General features: G+C 39.9%; 1 protein-coding gene across 1 annotated transcript in view; it reads left to right on the top strand.

Annotated features, from left to right (window-relative positions):
- NXPE3 (neurexophilin and PC-esterase domain family, member 3) overlaps positions 1-23866 on the top strand; it is a 36100-nt gene extending 12234 nt beyond the window's left edge. Inside the window, exons 2-5 of the mRNA XM_011955030.1 lie at positions 1048-1802; positions 6854-6927; positions 16845-17051; positions 22333-23866. Of these exons, the coding sequence (XP_011810420.1) occupies positions 1048-1802; positions 6854-6927; positions 16845-17051; positions 22333-22883 (1587 nt within the window). The 3' untranslated portion in view covers positions 22884-23866. The remainder of the gene's footprint in view (positions 1-1047; positions 1803-6853; positions 6928-16844; positions 17052-22332) is intronic.
- Positions 23867-24149: the final 283 nt, after the last annotated feature.

Raw genomic sequence — 24149 nt, 5'->3', positions numbered from 1 at the left:
GCACTTCTCTTGCTTCATCCTATAGTGTTTAATAAATTATATTTTCACCTTCACCTAGTTAAAATATTTAAAAATTTCTCATGAGATTTTGTATGTTACCTATTTGTATGCCATTTTGGGATTTTTCCAGCTATCTTTCTATATTGATTTCTAGTTTAATTTCATTATGGCTTAAGAGAAGACATTGTATGATTTTTATTTTTAAAAATTTTTTAAGGTGCATTTTATGGCCCAGAATGTGGTCCGTTTTGGTGAATGTTCCATGTGAGCTTGTTATGAAGTAGTTTACAGATGTCAACTATATCCAGTTTATTGATGGTGCTGTTGAATTCAACTATGTCCTTACCGATTTTCTGCCTACGGGATCTGTGTATTTTTGATAGAGGAGTGTTGAAGTCTTAGACTATAATGTAGATTCATCTATTTCTCCGTTAGTTTTTGCTTCACATGTTTTGATACTCATTGGTTAGGTACTTACATGTTAAGGGTTATTTATTTATTTATTTTTTGAGAATTGACTCCTTTATTATTATGTAATGACCCCCTTTATCTTTGATAACTTTCCTTGCTTTGAAATCTGCTCTGAAATTAATATAGCTGCTACTGGTTTCTTTGGGTTAGTGTTAGCATGGTATATCTTTCTCTATTCCTTTCCTTTACTTTTTTCTTGGTGTTTCACCATCTTAGGTTGGACTGGGTGGCTAAAGTGGGCTGGAGTTGGGTATTTCCCTTCTCTCAGGTTGGTTAGGCTCTGATAAAACTCCAATAGGCTAGGTTCTGATAAAGTGGTTTCTCTTGAGGGGCAGCTTTGTTCAGAACAACACAGTGCTCTGCCTACTTCAAAATGGGTCCTTTTCCCTTTCCCTTCCTGGAAGCCCAAGGGGATTTTTTCTTTGATATTCACTGTGAGAATCCTGGAGCTCAAACTCACTGTGTGAACTCCTGGAGCTCAAACTCGCAGAAGTGTGGGGAGCCCTCTGAATTTCTGCCGTAAATACAGAGACCTATTATAGTGGTAATTTCTGTTGTTTGTGTCTTCTTCTTTAGTACTTGGACCATGAGACTGTTTCAGCCACATTCATCGACAGCAGTGGACAGTTTATTTCCTCCCAGGTGACAGGAATTAGCCGAAATCCTTACTGCGGCTATGATCAGCAGACCCTGTCCAGCCAGGAACGTATGGAGGAGGACTCCTTGCTGGCTGCCTTGCACCGACAGGTTCCTGATGTGGGCCCAGTTCCCTTTGTGAAAAGCACTGACCCTTCTTCCAGCTACTTTGTCATCTTGAACTCTGTTGCCTTCTTTCAGGTGGGAAGCCAGCTGGAGGTGCTGGTTCATGTACAGGATTTTCAAAGAAAGCCCAAGAAGTATGGTGGAGACTACCTGCAGGCCAGAATTCACTCCCCCAAGCTGCAGGCTGGGGCTGTGGGCAGGGTGGTGGACTTCCAGAATGGGTTTTACAAGGTTTTCTTTACTTTGTTATGGCCAGGCAAAGTTAAAGTGTCCATATTTCTGGTCCACCCCAGTGAAGGGATCAGAGTTCTTCAGCGCTTACAGGAAGATAAACCAGACAGGGTCTATTTCAAGAGTCTCTTCCGTTCGGGAAGAATTTCTGAAACTACTGAGTGCAACGTGTGTCTTCCTGGGAATCTGCCCCTGTGTAACTTTACAGACCTCTACACTGGAGAGCCCTGGTTCTGCTTCAAACCAAAGAAGCTCCCTTGCAGCAGCAGAATTACCCATTTCAAAGGTGGATACCTGAAGGGTCTCCTAACTGCTGCAGAGAGTGCTTTCTTCCAGAGGTACGTGCTGCTTTTCTTGGGGATAATTTGAAGAGTTCTTTTCCACTGTCCTTGTCCCATTTAGGAGACTTTCTGGTACTGGGTATGTGTTTCTTATCTCTCTCTCAGTGTGGCCCAATTCAGAAGAGGTAGTGAATAAAAAAATAAACATAGATTTGTACTTTTCGTTAGTGTTTTACAAGTGAAGCTTAGTGCTTATCTAAGTCCAAATTAAAGACCTTTTACCCTTGAATTTTTTTCTTTACCCTTATATCTGTTTTACTTTAGAACCACATAGCGTGTTTGCACAGTAGGTGTGTAAGTAAAATGCCTTATTCACAGAACAGGTAAAAGTTATCCAAGGGCCAGGTGTGGTGGTGACTCATGCTTGTAATCCCAGCACTTTGGGAGGATGAAATGGGAGGATCGCTTGAGCCCAGGAGTTTGAGACCAGCCTGGGCAACATAGCAAGACCCCATCTATTTTATGTGAAGAAAAAATATAATCCAAGAACAGGCTGGTAGGCCTAGTAGTCAGGTTGGTGTTTTATCTTTGTATCTAATGAACTGAAACTTTAAAAAGTAACATAATAACGGTTTTTAAAATCATTTGAACATACTGATTAAAAAACTATGAGTATGGCAACATTGCTGGGTTTACGTAATAAGCATAGGAAGTCAGGAATGCCACAGAAAACTGTATTTTTTAAGCTATATAGTTGTTGAAATTATTACAGTATTGTGTTCAAATTTCTGTTTCAAATATAAACATAAAATGTTTTCAGCATGATGATAAATACATAGAATAATGTGCAGAAAGGAATACGGAACCAATATGAATTACAATTTGTGTTTTTTTCAACATTTCATAACATTACTAAGAAATAAAAAATTATAAAAGCTACATGGTTAACAAGTACCATTTTGGCCAAGTGTGGTGGCTCATGACTGTAGTCCCAGCACTTTGGGAGGCTGAGGTTGGGAGGAAGGCTGGAGCCCAGGAGTTTGAGGTTGCAGTGAGCTGTAATCACAGTTGCACTACAGCCTGGGCAACAGATTGAGACCCTGCCTCAACAAAAAAGTACAGTTGTTTGAAAGAATGTCTACATGTTTTTTACTTTTTAATGGAGTATATTGTTTTTAAACAGTCCTTGGTAGAGAGAATTTTTTTCTTGGATAAAAGGGAGGTATTTTTGTTAAGTACATCTGGGCACCCTAAAAAATTTCATAGTTTATGTCCACTCATTACCAGATGGGAGAAAAGTTGCTACCATAAAGTATGTGGTTTGTAGGAGCTCCTAAAATAAAACCCTTCAGTTTTCCACCCTGAAGTCAGCTTTTGGTCATACTGGATTATGTACATGTCTAGTGGATTCATGCCATACCTTTGGAAGGCCAGCAGAGGGAGCACTACTCAATGTACAGTGTTTACTGTACTGCTGAGAAGACTAGTGTTTTCTATGGTTCAGTACAAAATGAAAACAAAATTAAATTTCACAACTCCTCCAAACAAAACCAAAACAAGTTTTTTCATTTTATTCCTGGGTTCAGGTTTCAGATATGCTGTTTATTAGTGACTGAGCAGATTATTTTCTTTCTGTGTACTTTTTTGCCTATGTATGAAGACTACTCAGTTACCCTATTTTAGAGGGTTGGTTGGTTGGTTTGTTTTGCAACAGGGTCTCACTTTGTCATCCAGGCTGGAGTGCGGTGGCATGATTGCAACTCACTGCAGCCTTGACATCCCGGTTCAAGCGATTCTCCCACCTCAGCCTCCTGAGTGTGTGCCACCTCCCGTGTCAGACTACAGGTGTGCACCACCACACCCAGCTAATTTTTGTATGTTTTGTAGAAATGTGGTTTCACTATGTTGCCCAGGCTGGTCTTGAACCCCTGGGCTCAAGTAGTCCTCCTGCCTTGGCCTCCCAAGGGGCTGGAATTACAGATGTGAGCCACCATGCTCCGTTAGAGTTGTGTTTTTAGATTTTTAAATTATTATGGATACATACTAGTTGTACATATTTTTGAGGTAGATATGATATTTTGACAAAAGCGTATAATATGTAATGATCAAATCAGGGTAATTGGAGTATCCATTGCTTGAAGCATTTATCGTCTTTGTGTTGGGAACATTCCAATTCCATTGTCATAATTGTTTTGAAATCTATAGTAAATGATTGGTAACTATAATTGCCCTATAGAGTTATGTTGTCAGTCTAGTTAGTGGTCTAGCAAAGAGGAAGAAGCATAGTAATTTACTCAAATTCCATGTGGAAAATAGAGAAAGTTTAGAGAGCTGACTTAGTGTAAAACTTAAAAGTATTTCTGACTGTAAATTCTACCATTAAAAACAAAAAACACCCGTGAACCCACAAGTTAAAATAATGTGTTTGTCCCTGCCCTTACTTGCATATCCTAGGTGAGGCTGGTTGATGGTACAGTGTTGTAGAATAATTGCAGAATTCTATTTACCTGGAAGTTTGCTGAGAAAACAATGTTTGAGGTGGTGTAAGTTTTTGGAAAGCAAACATTTGACAGAGTCCTTATAATTGGTTTCCATTTTCCATCCTTTATTCTCTTTAGGTTCTGAAATATTGCATAAGACCATCTGAAAAGAAAAAGAAAAAGATTTAAATTGATTTTTTGGGGGATCTTTGGGTGTACTGTTTTGAGCTCATGGCCCAAATATGTTGAGCTGGTAACCTTTTTTACTTCTCTTCCTTGGTAACTCATAACCTTACTTAAACCAGAAAGAATTAAGAATCTTAGCCTTGGTATTTGGTTCCCTAAATGACAGTTGAACAATTAGAGGAATGTCATCTTTATTCTTTATCTATAAGGGAATAAAAGTGTCAGTTTTGGAAAGGACAACAGGGGTTTCCTTAAAGATCCTATTAATATAAGGGAAGGCCTTTTGAAAGAATGGGCTTATCACCTACAACATTTCCCTTTTATTTTAGCATGATTGCTGCTTTTTTCTTTCTAACTTTGTATTAAAAATATTGAATCTTTAGAAATTAATAACAATGAACTCATATACCTTTAACTTAGATTCACTATTATTAATGTTTTGCCACATTTTGCTTTTCTTTCTCTGTGTTTATATGTATCTGTGTATAATTTTTTCCTCTGAACCATCTGAGAGTATGGTGCAGACATCATGGCTCTGTACTCCATAAATACGCCTCTTCTAAGAAAATGGACTTTCTCTAACATGTAACCATAGTGATCACATTTGGGACATTTATCATTGTTATAGTACTATTATTTAATATGCAGTTCATGTTAGATATTCAAGTTTCTTCAGTTGTCCCAATAATGACTTCTATAGCTATCTTTTTAATTTTAACTAATTTAATCTATGCTTACACAGTATGTTTGGTTATCTCTTTAATCCAAAAGAATTCTTTAGCCTATTTTGTTTTGTATGACATTGGCAATTTTGATGTTGCTGTTTTGTAGAATGTCCTTTACTTCTTTTTTTTTTTTTTCTTCTCGAGACAGAGTATCGCTCTGTCACCCAGGCTAGGGTGCAATGCAGTGATCTCAGCTCACTGTAACCTTCAGCTCACTTTACTTCCTGGGATCAAGTGATTCTTGTGCCTCACCCTCCCGAGTAGCTGGGACTACTAGGCGTGCACCACCATACCTGGCTAATTTTTGTATTTTTAGTAGAGATGGAGTTTTGCCGTGTTGGCCGGGCTGGTCTCAAACTCCTGGCCTTAAGGAGATCCGCCCGTCTTGGCCTCCCAAAGTGCTGGGATTACAGGCGTGAGCCACCATGCCCAGTCTACTTTGGATTTGCTTTATTGTTTTCACTTTCCCTGTGATTAGATTGAGGCTAAATATTTTGGCAGGAAAATTACAGAGGAAATTATGTTTTTGCAAGAAAATTATTGTACAATAATAATTATATAATTCTTATAACTATAGACAAGTAAATTGTATATTTTTTTCTTACCATAAAACTCTAAACTCATGAAAGTCGTTTATATGTGCTGTTTTAAAAATCACTTTATTTAAACTATGAAATTCGATTATGCTCTAATGTGGCCAGGCCTGTATACTTCCTTCATTACTTGTTTTTTGTCTGTCTCCTCTGTGTCAGCTCCATGAAGAAGGAGATGCTGTGTTTTGCTTACTTTAGTAGCCCTGGATTCTAGGACAGTACCTGGCTTCAGAAGCTTAAGAATTATTTGTTGAATAAACAGTTTTTTCTGAAATTGATAAAGTAATAAAAAATGACTGTACAATCCCATATCAAGAGTTTGGGGAGTTAACTTTTTATTTTTTTGTTTTTGGTCTAAGTACATGAGTCCTAGTTTTATTGTGACTCAATTTTTGGAATAGTTGCCCTGAATTTTCAGTGCTTTTCTCCTTACCTCCACCCTCCCCCACGTTTTAATGCAGCCCTCCAAAAATATTTACTGAGTGTGGACTCTAGACCAGGGCCTGTGCTAGGATACAAAGATGAATGAGGCATCACCCTTGTCTTCGAGCAGTATATGTTTTATTTTATTTTACTTTTTTCCCCTGCTGCCTCCCTCGAGCAGTACATGTTTTAGTAAGAGGAACAGACGCTAAAGAGTTCTGGTAATGATGAGCAAAGTACTGCATAAGTAAATATCTGGGGGGCAAGTGTCCCACGTAGGACTCCTCTGAGATCTGGAAAAGGCCTAAGGAATCAGATACATGACTTAATGCAGCATGAACTTGCAGCCTGAAAACTAGATAATGACAAAGTAGACATTCTTGTCAGTGTGAGCCAGTCTCTGAATCCAAGGGGAGTACATCATTCAAACCAGAACTGGTCATTTTGGAGTTTGCACTCTTAGCAGTATACAGTGGAGTGAAATTTTAAGAATCAATTTAATTTTTTTCAGTTTTTATATACATATAATCTGCTTATTACCAGAGACCCAGTTTATTATTTATGTTGGTTAACATTCATAAGTATGTTTCATCATAATAAGGCTCTGTGAAATTAGTCATTTTATCATTTGCAAGTAAAGACATATATCTGAAAATAAATGTTCCTGAACCTGAGCTTGTGCTTTTTTATTCCTCTTAAAGTGGTGTCAATATCAAAATGCCAATCAACTCCAGTGGACCTGATTGGGTAACTGTGATTCCCAGGAGAATAAAAGGTAAAAAAAAAAAAAAAAAAAAAGAATAAGCTTGATGATTTATTGTTTTTCTTACTAAGTGGGTTGAGGCTCTGTCGTTTCATTTATGCTGCAAAAACTTATATGCCATAGTTACTTCTGGGCACAAATGAAAATATTAAAAGTACTGTTTGATTTAAAAAATCAGATCTTATGTGCGTAATTCTGAGTTTTGATATTTATTGTTATTTTATTTAATTTTATTTTTTTTGAGACAGGATCTTGCTCTGTTACCTAGGCTGGAGTGCAGTGGCACAATCTTGACTCACTGCAGCCTTGACCTCCTGAGTGATCCTCCCACCTCAGCCTCCCAAGTAGCTGGGACTACAGGCATACACCACCATACCTGGCTGATTTTTGTATTTTTTTTGCAGAGACAGATTTTTGCCGTGTTGCCCAGGATGGTCTTAAACTCCTGAGCTCAAGCAATCCTCCCACCTTGGCCTCCCAAAGTGCTGGGATTACAGACATGTGCATGGCCGAGTTTTGCTATTTATGCTCATGTAAAAATTTTTGTCTCTTGCCAGCCCTCTTCTGTTTGGTTCCTTGAGTCTTTGAACAATGTTGTCCAATATGATAGCAACTAGTCACATGTAGTGATTCAAATTTAAATTAATTAAGATTAAATAAAATTCAAAATCTAGTTATTTAATCACACATGCCGAATAACTATATGTAGACAGCGTTTTATGTAGAATTTACCCATCATCACAAAAAGTTGTGTAGGGCATTGCTTTTCTAGAGATACTTGAGAAATATGGGTAAAATTATAATGGAAATGTTTAAAATAAAAAACATTGGGTTGGAGAATAGCAGCTGTTCTCAAAGCGTGATCTGTGGATCAATGGCATCAGCATTACCAGGAGACCTGATAGAACTGCAGATTCTCAAGTCCCATCTCAGACGACTGAAACAGAAACCCTGGCTGGTGGGGCCCAGCAGTTCATGTTTTAACAAACTTTTTGGGTGACTCTGATTTATTGCTGTAGAATATTAATAGTAAAAGAACAAAATTCAGAGCAGCAAATGTTTATGTTATGTTTTTGCAGAACAGATATAATTAGCTATCGTGATTGTTAGAAAGAAGGGATGAACGTTACTAATGAAGCTTATACAGATGACGGGCAAGGTCCTTCTAGCTTTTAAAAGTGTATTAACTAATAGTACTCCACTCTGTAGATGCTGCAAACCCTTTTGCTTCAGGGGCTCAATATTTAATACATGTGGATCAGGCAGAGTGGATATTAGCCACATGCCTTGTTTGAGTGGTGGGGAAGGAACAAGGGGCAGCCTCTTTTCAGTTTCTGCTGCTTTGTTACCATGTAGAAACAAACCCTATATGGCCAGATCCATAGATTTGTTTTTTCCAAGAGAAACCAGAAACCTTGATTTTTTAAATGTGATATCTCCAGATTTTAGAACATTGACATCTAATTCAAGACTTTGAAAATATTGTATGGGCTAAATGAAATCTGTTTGGCCCATATGCAGCCAGGGCACTGCCAGTTTATATCTCTTGTCTCTACTATCATATGCCACAATTCCCAGTCTTTTCCTGACGAAGAGCTGTTTTTGATTTACTTGAACCAAATGAATTACTAATTTTAGAGGCTCTGTATATGAGACATCAGTAATGGAAATATTTATCTTTTGTCTGTTTGGGCCTTAGATTGCTTAGATTGTCAAGATGTCAGCAGACATGGTGTCCTTCAGTAGTACTGCGCTCTAAACACTCTCCATGTCTGACACCCTCAGGAGGCCCTCTCTCCCACTACTGGATCTGTCCTTCTTTGTCACAGTCTTCGACTGGCTTGCCCTTATTGTGATGTCCCTAGGTGTCCCAGGGATGGCCAGTGGAAGGAACTTTGGAAAGTTTACCTGTACCTGACAAGTCTTGAGGATCTACCAAGAAGTGGCTGTGGTTTTATGATTTACTCTTCTGGTTAGAGGGAAGATAGATTTGGTAATTAGTGAGCCTTTTGATATACTTTTAGAGGAAGAAAGTATGAATTAGTAGGAGCAGAATATCCTGGTTTTTAATAGGAAAACGATCTTCTTGTAACAGGTATATAATTGGAAAGAAAGGAGAAGGGCAATTGCTTTATGGAATATAGAAGGAACCCAGCTTGGCAGAACTTCATTGAATTTCACTCTATTGACCAGCAGGGGGCACTCAATGACCCTAAATAAAGGGCTCGTATATTTCCTTCTTTTGCTTCATTCTATGCAAACATTCTGTTTCTGCTTAAACTTTCACCAACTAATTTTAGCATTCATCAAGGTTCATCAGATGTTGCCTGTGGCAATGATTTTGGTAGCATTCTAATTGTGACTTTTAATGTCTCTCATTCTTTCAACATTTATTAGTTGGAATTCTGCAAAGAAGAGTTGTCCCTTCTTCATTTTAAGTATTTATATCAGTGTAGACTCATGATAATTTCATTCTTTGGGTTATAATCCAATCCAATTCCATCATTATTTTATTTTCTTTCATTTTTGCTCAAATTGTTCCAGTTTTGGCAGTTGGGAACGCTTTCAGTTTGGCTTCTTTATGCCCTTTTGTCACCCTGTGTGCTCTCATCCTTTTGTTTGTTTTGAGCACTTCCTTACTTTCTGGCACCACAAGGTATTTGAGGCTTGTGTTGGATTTTCTTTGCTTTAGCCTTAGAAGGAGTTTATAGTATTTGTACTTTTATTTCACTTATGAATTCTATATTTTGAAGTTTTTTCCCCTATGAAATTGCATTTATGTATTAGCTAATTAATATTCTTACAAGGTAAAATTATTGTTAAGATTCATATTTAGATTGCTTGAGACTGCCAGTGCTACTGCTACTTGTGGTCATAATTCCAGTTAAAAGCAAGGGAAAACAGTTTGTAATTCTAGTTGACTGCCTTATTAAGGGCAAGCATCTGGTTTATGTCAGGTTTTCCTAGTGCCAGAATTACTGCTGAGTTTTCATTAGTACCTGTAATGTGGTCCCCAGATTATCACAGCTAAGTGGCTCAGGAACCTTGACAGATTCCAACCTCATCAACAACTTGAGCTTATATTTTTGGGGGGAACTGACTGAGAGTTTAGGATAAGACTCGATCTAATAGCAACAGTATAGATAAGAACAATGAAATTTTACATTTGTGTGTATCTTTGTAGCTGTGGTAGGTTGAATACTAAGATGACTTCCAGTGACCTATGCTCTTACATAATCTCCTTCCCCTTAAGCGTGGGAGGGACATGTAAATGTGATGGTATATCATTCCTGTGATTTGATTATGTTATATGACAAAGTTGACTTTAAGAGAGTGACATTATCCTAGGTAGACCTGACCTTAGATCAGATAAGCCCTTAACAGGGGCCATGTTCTTGCTTAAGAAAGAAGGATTCCACGTGAGGGAGATTATTTGTTGCTGGTTTCAAAGATGAAGGGGGCCACATGGCTAGGAATATAGGCAACTTCTAGGAGCTGGAGGGCATCTCCTGGCTGATAACCATCAAGGAAATGGGTCTTACAACCACAAGTAACTGAGTTCTGCCAGTAACTTCAATGAACTTTGTTTGTTTGTTTGTTTGTTTGTTTGTTTTTTGTTTGTTTTTGAGACAGAGTCTCGCTCTGTCGCCTAGGCTGGAGTGCAGTGGTGCAGTCCTGGCTCACTGAAAATCTCCGCCTCCTGTGTTCAAGTGATTCTTGTGCCTCAGCCTCCCAAGTACCTGGGATTACAGGTGTGTGTCACCACACCCAGCTAATTTTTCTATTTTGAGTAGAGATGGGGTTTCACTATGTTGGCCAGGCTGGTCTCGAACTCCTGAGCTCAAGCAATCTGCCCGCCTCGGCCTCCCAAAGTGCTGGGATTACAGGTGTGAGCCACGTGCCTGGCCTTGAATGACCTTTTTGAAGGCTCGTCTCCAGAGAACACAGCCCTGATAACATCCTGATTTCAGCCCGTGAGACTGAGGAGAGAATACAGTTATGCTGTGTCTCAAACTCCTGACCTGCTGATCTGCAGGTTAGTAAATGTCCCTTGTTTTTAAGCCACTAAGTTTGTGGTGATGTGTTACACAGCAATAGAAAACTAATAAAATAACTACCATCTAGACCAAGTTATTGAACATTTAGAACATACAGGATGTTTCCAGGACTCTAGCATGCGCTTTACTATTCACACTATTACAGTATTGAATTTTCACAGTAACCCTTCAAAATAACTGGTAGTTGACCCATTTTATGGATGATGTAACCAGAGTCCAGAGATTTCACTTATTGTGTCATCATTTTGATTCCTTCTCTGTTAGGCTAGACTTTGAGGGTATAGTTAGGGAATAAGATGAAAGTTTAAATGATTTCTGAAGTCTCAGAGTTGGAGATGTGGAGTCAGACTTAGACTAGGTCCTGTGACTCTTCATCTAGCATTATTCCCTACTGCCCCTTAACCATGTTTAGGAGATATGGCCAATGATGTCTTGATGCTTTGGTTTGCCTGCAGTAGTTACTTTTTTTTTTTTTTTGAGAAGGTGTCTCGCTCTGTCACCCAGGCTGGAGTGCAGTAGTGCGATCTCAGCTCATTAAAAGCTGTGCCTCCTGGGTTCAAGCAATTCTTCTGCCTCAGCTTCCCAAGTAGCTATGATTACAGGCACAATGCCACCATACCTGGCTAATTTTTATATTTTTAGTAAAGATGTCGTTTTGCATGTTGGCCAGGCTGGTCTGGAACTCTTGACTTCAAGTGATCCGCCTGCCTTGGCCTCCCAAAGTGTTGGGGATTACAGGTATGAGCCACCGTGCCCGGTCTACAGTAGTGAAATGTATCAGCCTTCTAGTATACAGATCATGAAGTGAATGATAGTGTTTCATGGTATGCAGTAAAAATGAAACTAGGCATTTTACGAATGAGACCTCATCTGATACTGATTTCTAACAAATGGCAGATAAATGTTATAACAAATGGGACAAAGCTATTTTATTTTTTAAAAATTTATCTGGATGCAGATGTCAAAGGGACAAAGCTATTTTAAAGACAACTACTTTCCAATTGCTGAAAAAAAGAATTTGATATAGAATGTCTTTAATTTAGTTAACCTGGAAAATCAAAGGGCCCATGTTCTGCATATAAAAATCATTTGAGGGAAGGAAGCCTCCTCAATATATCAGTGAAATGTATTTGTCTTTGTAAATGGTACCACATCTACCACTACCTGCCTCTATACTCATTGAGAAACTTTGTCAAGTCACTCTGTGACTTGCTTTCTTCATCTTTAAAAGATATTTGGACGGCCAGGTGCAGTGGCTCACGCCTGTAATCCCAGCATTTTGGGAAGCTGAGGCGGGTGGATCACGAGGTCAGGAGATCGAGACCATCCTGACTAACATGGTGAAACCCCGTCTCTACTAAAAATATAAAAAATTAGCTGGGCATGGTGGCGGGTGCCTGTAGTCCCAGCTACTCAGGAGGCTGAGGCAGGAGAATGGCATGAACCCGGGAGGCGGAACTTGCAGTGAGCTGAGATTGCGCCACTGCCTTCCAGCCTGGGTGACAGAGCAAGACTCCATCTCAAAAAAAAAAAGATATTTGGACTAGCTACTCTCTGAGGTCCCATTCAACAGTCTATGAATTTATAGAATTTCTATCTATATAACATTTTTAGCTTTCCTCTGTAAAATGCAGAAGTTTTAGGGTACTAAAATATATAGGACAGAAAAGTAAATTTCCAGGGTTTCATAGGGGGAATTCAAGGCGTAAACTCAAACTCAAGCCATTACAATTGCTGTGTAGCTGGGCCCTTCTCATATTTCCAGTGCTTGGCAGAGTGTTTCTAACCAGTTCAATACACACTGTCCCCATTTCTCATCCTGCCGAGGGCTATCCCTCCCTACTGACCTTATCCCAAGCTTCCTATGCTCATGGCAATCTCTGGTGCAGGGAATTGGTTGATCCCATTTCTTCTGTCTTGTCTTTTTTCCCCCTTATAAACTGTGTACTCCCCGTTGCCCTGCCTTTTACTGTTCTTAATTCTGCAGCAATTCCATACCATAAAATTAAGGGACAGGTTTGCTGCATGTGCTCACCCCGCGGCCCTCCCCGCCCCGCTCCACCTCAATTCACGTTGTGTTCCTTTTGTCCAACTCTTTCTGGATTATTTAGGGAAATTTATCTCTCTGCCTTTTTCTCCTTTGTTTTGTTCCATCTTTGGCCCTCACTGTGGCTAATGGATTACACGGATGACACCCTGTTGAGGAAAAGGCGAACCATGGGCTTTAAAGAGAAGCCAAGACATTTTAGAGATACAGGGACGTTACTTTCAAATAATAAAAAATATCCCTTCTGGTTTTGCCCAAATCTTCATATCTGCTTTTACAGCCGCCTCTGTTTAAACTTTTTCCTTCACTAGCAATTTTCAGGATAACCAGAAAGTTGAATAATAGCTCATTTTTATTTTTTTGTTTTCATTATTTTTATTCCATGTGAATAGTAAATTAGGGGTTATATCATCTATTTAGGAGACTTTCATATCTCAGCTATCTTACATGAAATGCATTCTGAGTTCCAAGAAACACCGTTTAGACAGCCACAGACTGCTTAAAAATCGTATTAAAATTGTCAGGAAATGTTTTTGTCCCAACTGACCATTAGGGGGCAATATAGGTGTGTGCATTTCATTTAAAAAATATGATTTTTCTCATGTAACATGCAGCATGTTTAAAGAATTAATGTCAGATTTAGTAATTGATTTGCTTTCCTTGACTTAGCTCTGGTAGTAAATATAATTAACATTTGAATGGAAATGGTGATTGTTTCCTGTGTGATGTATACTTTCCTTTGTAATGCATATTTGACACAGAATAACAGAGTCTGTTGGATTAACAGTGGTAAAAAATTGTAACATCAAAATTACTTTTAATTCTCATTCTAGTAGATGTTTTCTGTGGGCCCTAGGTGTCGTCTCTGGAGCTCTCTAGCTATGCCACTCGATGTACTGATATAATGAGGGAGCTTTGCACAAGGTGCAGTAACATGGTAAAGCTATACTTGATAACGTGTTGAGAAATTATTTCTGAACAAGCCAAGGAAATATTTACCCTACCCGCCCCCCCAATTTTTCTTTGATAATCGCGTTTGCCAAATAAAGCTTTTTTTTTTTTTGAGACGGACCTCGTGATCCACCCGCCTCGGCCTCCCAAAGTGGCCAAATAAAGCTTTTTAAAATCAGCGTTCAGTTTCCTTTTCTACTTGGGCTCTGAATCTGCAAAGAATTAGCAGATGCCGAAGAAAAAAGATTAGATATGCACTCTGTCAAATAGAGCATCTTCTTTGGAGGGATAAAAACTAAAATAATTTGGAGTAACACAGATAATGTCAAGTCAAATAAGCTAAAAGTAGTTACAAATAGGGGACTCACTTAAATTTCTGAGTTACGTAAGCATTTAGATTCCAAATTGTGGCTTAATAGGTGACTATAGAATGACTGGATTTTGATAAAGGTTGTGTATGAAAATGATGTAAACTGGTGGTTTCTTAAAGATTGTAGGTTTGAATAATTGTTAGAAATGAATAAATATATACCTTCAAGAAAAGAAAAAAAGAAAGGCTAACATCTATAAACTTTGTTTTTGAGAAGTAACCTAGCACACAGTGGTTAAGATCGTGGGTTTTGGGCTCACCTGCTTGGACCAGGTGCTGACTTTGCTCCTTACTGGCTCAGCTCTGGGACCCTGGTCAAGTTGTTTAGCTGTTCTGAAAGGCAGAAATAGCAATAGTACCTGCTTTAAAGAGTTTCTGTGAGAATATGAGATAATATGTTTGCTCAGAATAGTGTCTGATGGGCCGGGCGCGGTGGCTCAAGCCTGTAATCCCAGCACTTTGGGAGGCCGAGACGGGCGGATCACGAGGTCAGGAGATCGAGACCATCCTGGCTAACACGGTGAAACCCTGTCTCTACTAAAAAAATAAAAAAAAAAAAAAAACTAGCTGGGCGAGGTGGCGGGCGCCTGTAGTCCCAGCTACTCGGGAGGCTGAGGCAGGAGAATGGCGTAAACCTGGGAGGCAGAGCTTGCAGTGAGCTGAGATCCGGCCACTGCACTCCAGCCTGGGCGACAGAGCGAAACTCCATCTCAAAAAAAAAAAAAAAAAGAATAGTGTCTGATGCAGAGTAAACTTGCAAGAAATATTAGCCATTACAATCTGTTTTGAAGCATATAATGTTTGTCGTTTCCACAGTGGCATTTTCTACAGGAGGTGTTAGGGCAGAAGGATGTTGACTCTCCCTCTGAAAGGTGTCCTTTTGCTTGTGTTATCATGTGTAGCTAGGTTACAACCAGGAGTACACATTGGTGATATATTTTTAGCATTTTTCATTATGTATAAAGACTTTCTGAACCTTTTGTATTATGGAGAATAATCCGTTAGATTGTCTGCCATTTGTTTGTTCTCCATATTAGGTGATTTTTTTTGGAATTAAAATTAAAATTTGAAGGTAGGATTCATGGATGGTAATTTTGGCTTTAATGGGATGAAAACAGTGAATGAATACCACTCCGTATGTGTAAAATATTAGTCTAAGTTGTTACTTGCCTTGCAGGCATGTGGGTGAGAAACTGTTCTGTTCTGGGAGAATGCTGGATAAATGCTTATGTCCACACATTTTCTTGGGTTTTGTCTTCCTTTATATTTGGCTTTGATAAAAACATATGTAATCAGGTTGGGCATGGTGGCTCAAGCCTGTAATCCTAGCACTTTGGGAGGTCGAGGCAGGCAGATAACTTGAGATCAGGAGTTCGAGATCAGCCTGGGCAACATGGTGAAACCCTGTCTCTACTAAAAGTGTAAAAATTGGCTGGGCGCGGTGGCTCACGCCTATAATCCCAGCACTTTGGGAGGCCGAGGCAGGTGGATCACGAGGTCAAGAGAATTCAAGACCATCCTAGCCAACATGGTGAAACCCTGTCTCTACTAAAAATACAAAAATTAGCTGGGTGCACATCTGTAGTCCCAGCTACTTAGAAGGGTGAGGCAGGAGAATTGCTTGAACCCGGGAGGTGGAGGTTGCAGTGAGCTGAGATTGCGCCACTGCACTCCAGCCTGGCGACAGAGTGAGACTCTGTCTAAAAAAAAAAAAAAAGCAAAAGTTAGCCAGGCATAGTAGTGCATGCCTGTAATCCCAGCTACTTGGGAGGCTGAGGCAGGAGAATCGCTTGAACCCAGGAGGTGGAGGTTGCAGTGAGCCAAGATTGTGCCACTGCACTTCAGCCTGGGCAAAAAGAGTGAGACTCCATCTCAAAAAAAATGTAAGTAGAGGGAATGCTGAAAGTCCCTCCTTTCCTTTCTGTCCACCAACACGCTCATGCCCATTTCAGATCTTCCCATTTTTGTACAAAGGAAAAACTTTTTTTTTTTTAATTTTACTTTAAGTTCTGGGATACATGTGCAGAATGTGCAGATTTGTTACATAGGTATACATGTGGTTTGCTGCACCTGTCAACCCATCATCTAGGTTTTAAGCCTTGTATTTGTCCTAATGCTCTCTCCCTCCCCTTGCCCCCCACCCCCCGAACAGGCCCCAGTATGTGATGTTCCCCTCCTTGTGTCCATGTGTTCTTGTTGTTCAACTCCTTATGAGTGAGAACATGCGTTGTTTGATTTTCTGTTCCTGTGTTAGTTTGCTGAGAATGATGACTTCCAGCTTCATCCATGTCCCTGCAAAGGACATGAACTCATTCTTTTTTATGGCTGTAGAAAACCTTTTTTTAATGAGGAGAGAAGTCTGGAATTTGAGATCTGACAGCAGGAAATGTTTCCCACATGCCATCAGGCTAACAAATACATGGGCATAATTGTTTCCTGGGACATTTTTCATCTATTGTTGGACGAGAATATTAAAATACTTGTTTTTCGTTTTTCTTTACAGAAACTAACAATCTAGAACTATCTCAAGGCTCAGGAACTTTTCCTTCTGGCTATTACTATAAAGACCAGTGGAGGCCCAGAAAGTTTAAGATGCGTCAGTTTAATGACCCTGACAACATTACAGAGTGCTTACAAAGAAAAGTGGTGCATTTATTTGGTGACTCAACAATCAGGCAATGGTTTGAATACCTTACAACATTTGTTCCAGGTTGGTACTTTGCCTTTTGTTTCATAACCCTTTCCCACATCGGCTTTGAAATCAGCAGGCTCACTCAGGGGCCTGAAGAAAGGTTGTCAGGTGAGGAGACATTTGTTTCTCTGTAGGACTAAAGAGGTTCTCATGCCCGGGAGAGAGGTGCGACCGCTTCTGATCAGTAGCCGTGTTCTGTTGTACTCATGGAAGCACTGGGTGCTCACTGAGGCTTATGGCACTGATGAGCTGTATGACTTTGGACAAGTCATTTACTTTTTAGGGCTTCATTTCCCCATGTGTGAGATAAGACAGCTGGACCATGTCACTTCACAGGTGTCTTTCACTTCTAATATTCTGGGTTGTAAATAGAGGTGGGCATTTCCAGTTGTTTCTCCCCTAGTTCTGTCTCATCCAGCTCCAAGTTTATAGTAGCTTTAAGTAGAAGGAAGCAGCCAGACCTATGGTGGTCCATATTGCATCCTTGCAGCAAAGCCATCCATTGGGCCTACCATTGGTGTGACTCTGAAATGGAGTTGGCTCCTCCTGAGGGAGTCTGGGTAAGTTCCAGCATTCTTAACTTCTTGATTTCTCTGGGGCTATTCTCCACACTCAGAACAAACCCCAGTGGTTGGAGGCCCACCCCTTCTTCACAAGGGCATTCTTCCCTTTCTGGAAGGGGTGTGGATAAGGTAAGGAAGGAGGGATCCTGAAGGAGCAGAAATAAAGACCCTGCTTACAATTTAGAGAGCTGATGAATGGTTTTGTGGGAACTGTTTTTAATGGCTACGTGTGGCAAGGCTTTTAATAAAGTAAAGCCTGATGGTTTGTTGTGAGTTGTTTGTGTTTCTTTTTTTTTTTTTTCGCCCAGGCTGGAGTGCAGTGGCCGGATCTCAGCTCACTGCAAGCTCCGCCTCCCGGGTTCACGCCATTCTCCTGCCTCAGCCTCCCGAGTAGCTGGGACTACAGGCGCCCGCCACCTCGCCCGGCTAGTTTTTGTATTTTTAGTAGAGACGAGGTTTCACCGTGTTAGCCAGGATGGTCTGTATCTCCTGATCTCGTGATCCGCCCGTCTCGGCCTCCCAAAGTGCTGGGATTACAGGCTTGAGCCACCGTGCCCGGCGTTTGTGTTTCTTTTTATCAGCTTTTATTTATTAGGTCAACTTAGTTTGATTGATTGATTGATTGATCGAGGTCTCTCTCTCTCACTCAGACTGGAGTGCAATGGTGTGATCGTGGCTCACTGCAGCCTCGACCTCCTGGGCTCAAGTGATCCTCCCACCTCAGCCTCCCAAGCGTTTGGGACCACAGGCGTAAGCCACTGCACTCGACTAATTTTTTGTATTTTTTGTAGAGACGAGGTCTCACTGAGTTGCTCAGGCTAGTCTCGAATTCTCATGCTCAAGCAGTCCGCCCGCCTCCACCTCCTGAAGTGCTGGTGGCTCACACCTGGCCTCAACTTAGTTTTAAATTTAATTTTTTTTTTTTTTTTTTGAGACGGAGTCTCGCTCTGTCGCCCGGACTGGAGTGCAGTGGCCAGATCTCAGCTCACTGCAAGCTCCGCCTCCCGGGTTTACGCCATTCTCCTGCCTCAGCCTCCCGAGTAGCTGGGACTACAGGCGCCCGTCACCTCGCCCTGCTAGTTTTTGTATTTTTAGTAGAGACGGGGTTTCACCGTGTTAGCCAGGATGGTCTCGATCTCCTGACCTCGTGATCCGCCCGTCTCGGCCTCCCAAAGTGCTGGGATTACAGGCTTGAGCCACCGCGCCCGGCCTTAAATTTAATTTTTAGAAGGAAAGGAGGAAGTAGATATTGTCCCCAACAGTGTAAAGTCAATTCCACTTTTTGTTTTGCTTGTTTTTTAAATTGAAACAGATATAACTAAGCTTTGTTTGATAAAGTATAAGTTATACATTAGGAGAAGGGAAATACTTTGTATGGCATGATGCTAGACAAGGTTTGATGTGATGCTGACCAGTGGGGGCCTTTCTAGGTGTCTGTAGTTGCTTGCTTCTTAAATTCTAATGATGTAGCTTGGTATTTCCTTTGATAGTAAGGATCACACTGACTATTTTGATCACTTCCCACCATATACTTTACAGACATATCTTCATCTGATAAAAATAAAGCCTTGTTTCAGTGCTTGATCTTAATCAAAAGAAAGTGGTAGCTTGAGCTTTTTGATCAGTTAAAATGGGGCTGATTGCTAAGTAGTAGTTAGGTAGGAAAATCTAGAAGAGAAGCCTGGAAATGCAAGGAGAAAAAAGTGAAACCTACTTTAACCGTTAAGAAGAATATATGACAATTTTATATACTCTTATATATATAACCGTTATATATAACCGTTAAGAAGAATATATGACAATATCTATCTGTGTATCTATCTATCTATCTATCTATATATATATTTTTTGAGACGGAGTCTCACTCTTGCCCAGGCTGGAGTGCAGTGGTGTGATCTCTACTCACTAAACCTCTCCCTCCCAGGTTCATGTGATTCTCCTGCCTCAGCCTCCCAAGTAGCCGAGATTACAGGCACCCACCACCACGGCTGGCTAATTTTTGTATTTTTAGTGGAGACGGGGTTTCACCATGTTGGCCAGGCTGGTCTCAAACTCCTGACCTCAAGTGATCTGCCTGCCTTGACCTCCCAAAGTACTGGGATTACAAGCATGAGCCACCTTGTCTATCCTGTAGGACAATTCTGTTCTGATGTTACTTCTTCAAAATTGACTGTGAACTTCCTGAGGGCAAGGACTATAGCTTATCCATCTGAGCACTGCTGGCTTGTAGCACCTATAGCAGTGGGCACTGAGTAGGTGCTTAGAAAATATCAGTTGAATTGGATTGTCAGCATTTACTTAAGGCACTTAAGGAAATATTTAGCGATATGAGGCACATCTTCTTTCCTCATGGATGCACATACTAAGTGATGAATTATACAGAGTTTTTTAGGAATAACAAGGAGTCCCACTGATTCCTGGGACCTTCAGAATGTCTCCAGGCAACTGGACCTTGAAATACAACTTAGAGGGAGAAAAGCGATGCTATCTGTGTTATTCTCATGATAGAGATGGAAGTTTTTCAATAGGACATTAACATGATTTTTCATCTACAGGGTAAAATTGAAAGTCAGAAGAAACAGGGTTGCCTCTTTCTTTTGCTTATTGCATAAAGAGGTGTTTGTTTTCACTTTTCAGAATTATTTGAACTTGCTTTAATTTTATTTTTAAAAACATTCATTTTTAATCAGCAAATAGGTATATTTATGGGGTACAATGTGATATATATATATACTGGAATTATTATATCAAGTAAATTAACATAGCCATCACCTCACATACTTACTTTTTTTATAGTGAGAACATTTAAAATCTCTTAGCAGTTTTGAAATATACAGTACATTATTATTTATTATGGTTACCATGTTGTGCAATAGATCTCTAAAACATTTTCCTTCTGAGACCTTGATGAACATTTCCCCATTGCACCTACCCCACTAACAGCCTCTGGTAACCACTATTCTACTCTCTACTTCAACTTTTTTAAGTCCACATATAAGTCAGTATAAGGCAAATACTGCATGAAGTTCCACATGAAAGACATCTGTGTGTGGCTTATTTCACTTAGCATAATGTCCTCTGGTTTCATCCATGTTGTTACAAATGACAGAATTTCCCAAAAGAAGTATTTGGTTACTAATATGTGCTCATAAAACAGAAGTTAAAGCCCTTGTCTTGAAAGAAATAATATTTATCTGTTAGGAGAATAAAATGTAAATGCCAAGTTGATTTTTATAATTTAAATGATCATAAATAGTCACTTCTCAAAAGAAGACATACGTACAGCCAACAAACGTATGAAGAAAAAGCTCAATATCACTCATCATGAGAGAAATGCAAATCAAAACCACAATGAAATTGTGGTTCTCACACCAATCAGAATGGCTATTATTAAAAAGCCAAAAAATAACAGATCCTGGCGAGGTTGCAGAGCAAAGGTAACACTTTCACACTGTTGGTGGAAGTGTAAATTAGTTCGACCATTGTGGAAAGCAGTATGGCAATTCCTCAAAGAGCTAAAAGCAGAACTACCATTCGACCCAGCAATCCCATTACCAGGTATATACCCAGAGGAATATAAATCATTCTGCCATAAAGACACATGCAAGCAAATGTTCATTGCAGCACTGTTCGCAGTAACAAAGACATGGCATCAATCTAAATGCCCATCAATGACAGATTGGATAAAGAAAATGTGGTACATATATACTGTGGAATACTATGCAGCAATAAAAACAAGATCATGTCTTTTGTGGGAGCATGGATGGAGCTGGAGGCTATTATCTTTATCAAACTAACACAGGAACAGAAAACCAAATACTGCATGTTCTCACTTGTAAGTGGGAGCTAAATGATAAGAACTTAGGAACACACAGGAGGAAACAACAGACACTGGGGTCTACCTGAGTCAGGGAGTTGGGAGGAAGGAGAGGAGCAGAAAAGATAAGTGTTGGGTACTGGGCTTAAAACCTGGGTGATGAAATAATATATGACAGATTTTCCTATGTAACAAACCTTTACATACACCCCCAAACCTAAAATAAAAGTTAACAGAAACTTTTTAGACATAGATTTAAAAAATTGCAATGATCAGTGCAAATAGCAACATTTCTTGGCCTAATAATTAGAGAAAAATGGGTTATTTTGTTTTTCAGGCATAGACAGGCGTAGTGTAGAGTCTGTCACTGATGGTGTTATTTAATTTTTTTTTTTTTTGAGACGGAGTCTCGCTCTGGGCTGGAGTGCAGTGGCCGGATCTCAGCTCACTGCAAGCTCCGCCTCCCGGGTTTACGCCATTCTTCTGCCTCGGCCTCCCAGTAGCTGGGACTACAGGCGCCGCCACCTCGCCCGGCTAGTTTTTTTGTATTTTTTAGTAGAGACGGGGTTTCACCGTGTTAGCCAGGATGGTCTCAATCTCCTGACCTCGTGATCCGCCCGTCTCGGCCTCCCAAAGTGCTGGGATTACAGGCTTGAGCCACCGCGCCCGGCCGATGGTGTTATTTATAATGAATGTTATGTTTATGTAATAATTTAAATAATAAACATGTTAGAATAAAGGCCCATTGATACAAAAGGGGGCAGAGTTCAGTGAAATAGGTATTCCCTTTACATTTATATTGTACCTTTTTGTTGTACTTAAAAAAAAACTTGTTATTTGAAGCCACTTAATAAGGTATAATCAAAATATATGTGCTTGGTTTGAAGGTTTTTATGAACTTGAGTTTTCCTTGTTTCAGATTTAGTGGAGTTTAACTTGGGTAGTCCCAAGAATGTGGGTCCCTTCCTTGCAGTGGACCAGAAGCACAACATCCTGCTCAAATACCGCTGCCACGGTCCACCCATCCGCTTCACAACCGTCTTTAGCAGTGAGCTCCATTATGTGGCGAATGAGCTGAATGGCATTGTGGGAGGGAAGAACACAGTGGTTGCCATAGCTGTATGGTCTCACTTCAGCACCTTCCCTTTGGAAGTGTACATCCGGCGGCTCAGGAACATCCGTCGAGCAGTGGTTCGGCTCCTCGATCGAAGCCCAAAGACCGTGGTGGTCATCCGGACGGCCAACGCCCAGGAGCTGGGACCTGAGGTGAGCCTTTTCAACAGCGACTGGTACAACTTTCAGCTGGACACCATCCTTCGGAGGATGTTCTCAGGGGTTGGAGTATATCTCGTCGATGCCTGGGAGATGACCCTGGCCCATTATCTACCGCACAAGCTGCATCCAGATGAAGTTATTGTGAAGAACCAGCTGGACATGTTCTTGTCCTTTGTGTGCCCCTTGGAGACCTAGCCTGTCTTGGAAGGGCCTGGAGGAATCATATTCAATGACCTTCTCAATTGACCTGAGTTACAGAAAGTGGCCCCAGTGAGAGATGACTGCCATTAATAAGCATAAAATTTCAAAAAGATCTGGACTTTATATGATGACTTACAAGGAGCTTAGAAAATGCAGGTTACATTTATATCTACCTATAGGATTTTATCCAATCTTGACTTAGCCATGGTAGAACTCTTAACAGCATCTACACACTGTATTGCTCTTATAACCAAAGATGCTAATGATTAGTGTATTTGAATTAGCTTCTCCTGGGAGGGTTGATTACTTTGCTAAAGAGTATGAAAAATATTCTGATGGCAGGGACAAGTTTGGTTGGTAGTAGAGTGTTTGTAGCTTATCTGGTAAAGGAAATTGAGTGCATCTGCATGCATAGCACAAGTAGTCCATCTTCTGGCGGTTAACTAGAGAAAGCTTCCAGTCAGAGGCTCTTGTGAATGCACTGAAGACTGCTGTGTCTCAGGAGTTTCTCTTGATGATCTACCTTTTCTGAATTGCTTGAAAAGGCCGATGTGCTTGGTTCGAGTTTTTTAGTGGGAATATTTACAATTTCCTGCTTTTATCTAGAAAAGAGCAGAAGGGAACTATGAAAGCAGTACATATAAAATCTGTGCTTTGGAATCGATATTTGCATTTGGTGATTGTTTTTTATTTGATTCAGCTAAATTTTATGTGTTGAATACTTACTCTAGAATAACTACTTTTGGAACTGGAAGGGGGAAATCTGTAAATGGAAATTTATTTTTATGTTCTGAAATTTGAGGGTTTTAAGAATTGACTTTTGTGTAAAGAATGCTATTGTATTATAAAGCTGTGGAAGTTTTTCCCACCAGTTTCAGGTGTTTTTTTTTGTTGTTGTTGTTGTTATTTTGAACTACTTACCACAATTAGAAGTTAAAATCTAATTAGAAATTAATAAGCTATTAAAATTCATGACAGGTTTTTTTTTTTTTGATATTTCTTGATTTGGGCATAAAAGGCACACCCATTCTCTCATGCTTGGAAGAAGCTGCTATTCCTACTGGCTATCTAAGAAGAATGGAATTATTAATTTTATTTGACTTATTAATTTTAAATGAGTTTAGTTAATTTGGGATCATTTAGTAAGTACTCTTTTCTTTTTGAGCCATGATAGATTATAATCTAGTTTAAGTTGCTCCTAAGTAGACAGATGAAGAAACTAGGGAGGCCTTAGAGAGGAAGACAGATGCTTGAAGTATG

The sequence above is a fragment of the Colobus angolensis genome, unplaced genomic scaffold, assembly GCF_000951035.1.
Source record: "Colobus angolensis palliatus isolate OR3802 unplaced genomic scaffold, Cang.pa_1.0 Scaffold393, whole genome shotgun sequence".
Taxonomy (NCBI): domain Eukaryota; kingdom Metazoa; phylum Chordata; class Mammalia; order Primates; family Cercopithecidae; genus Colobus; species Colobus angolensis.
This window is presented reverse-complemented; position numbering and strand designations above follow the sequence as displayed.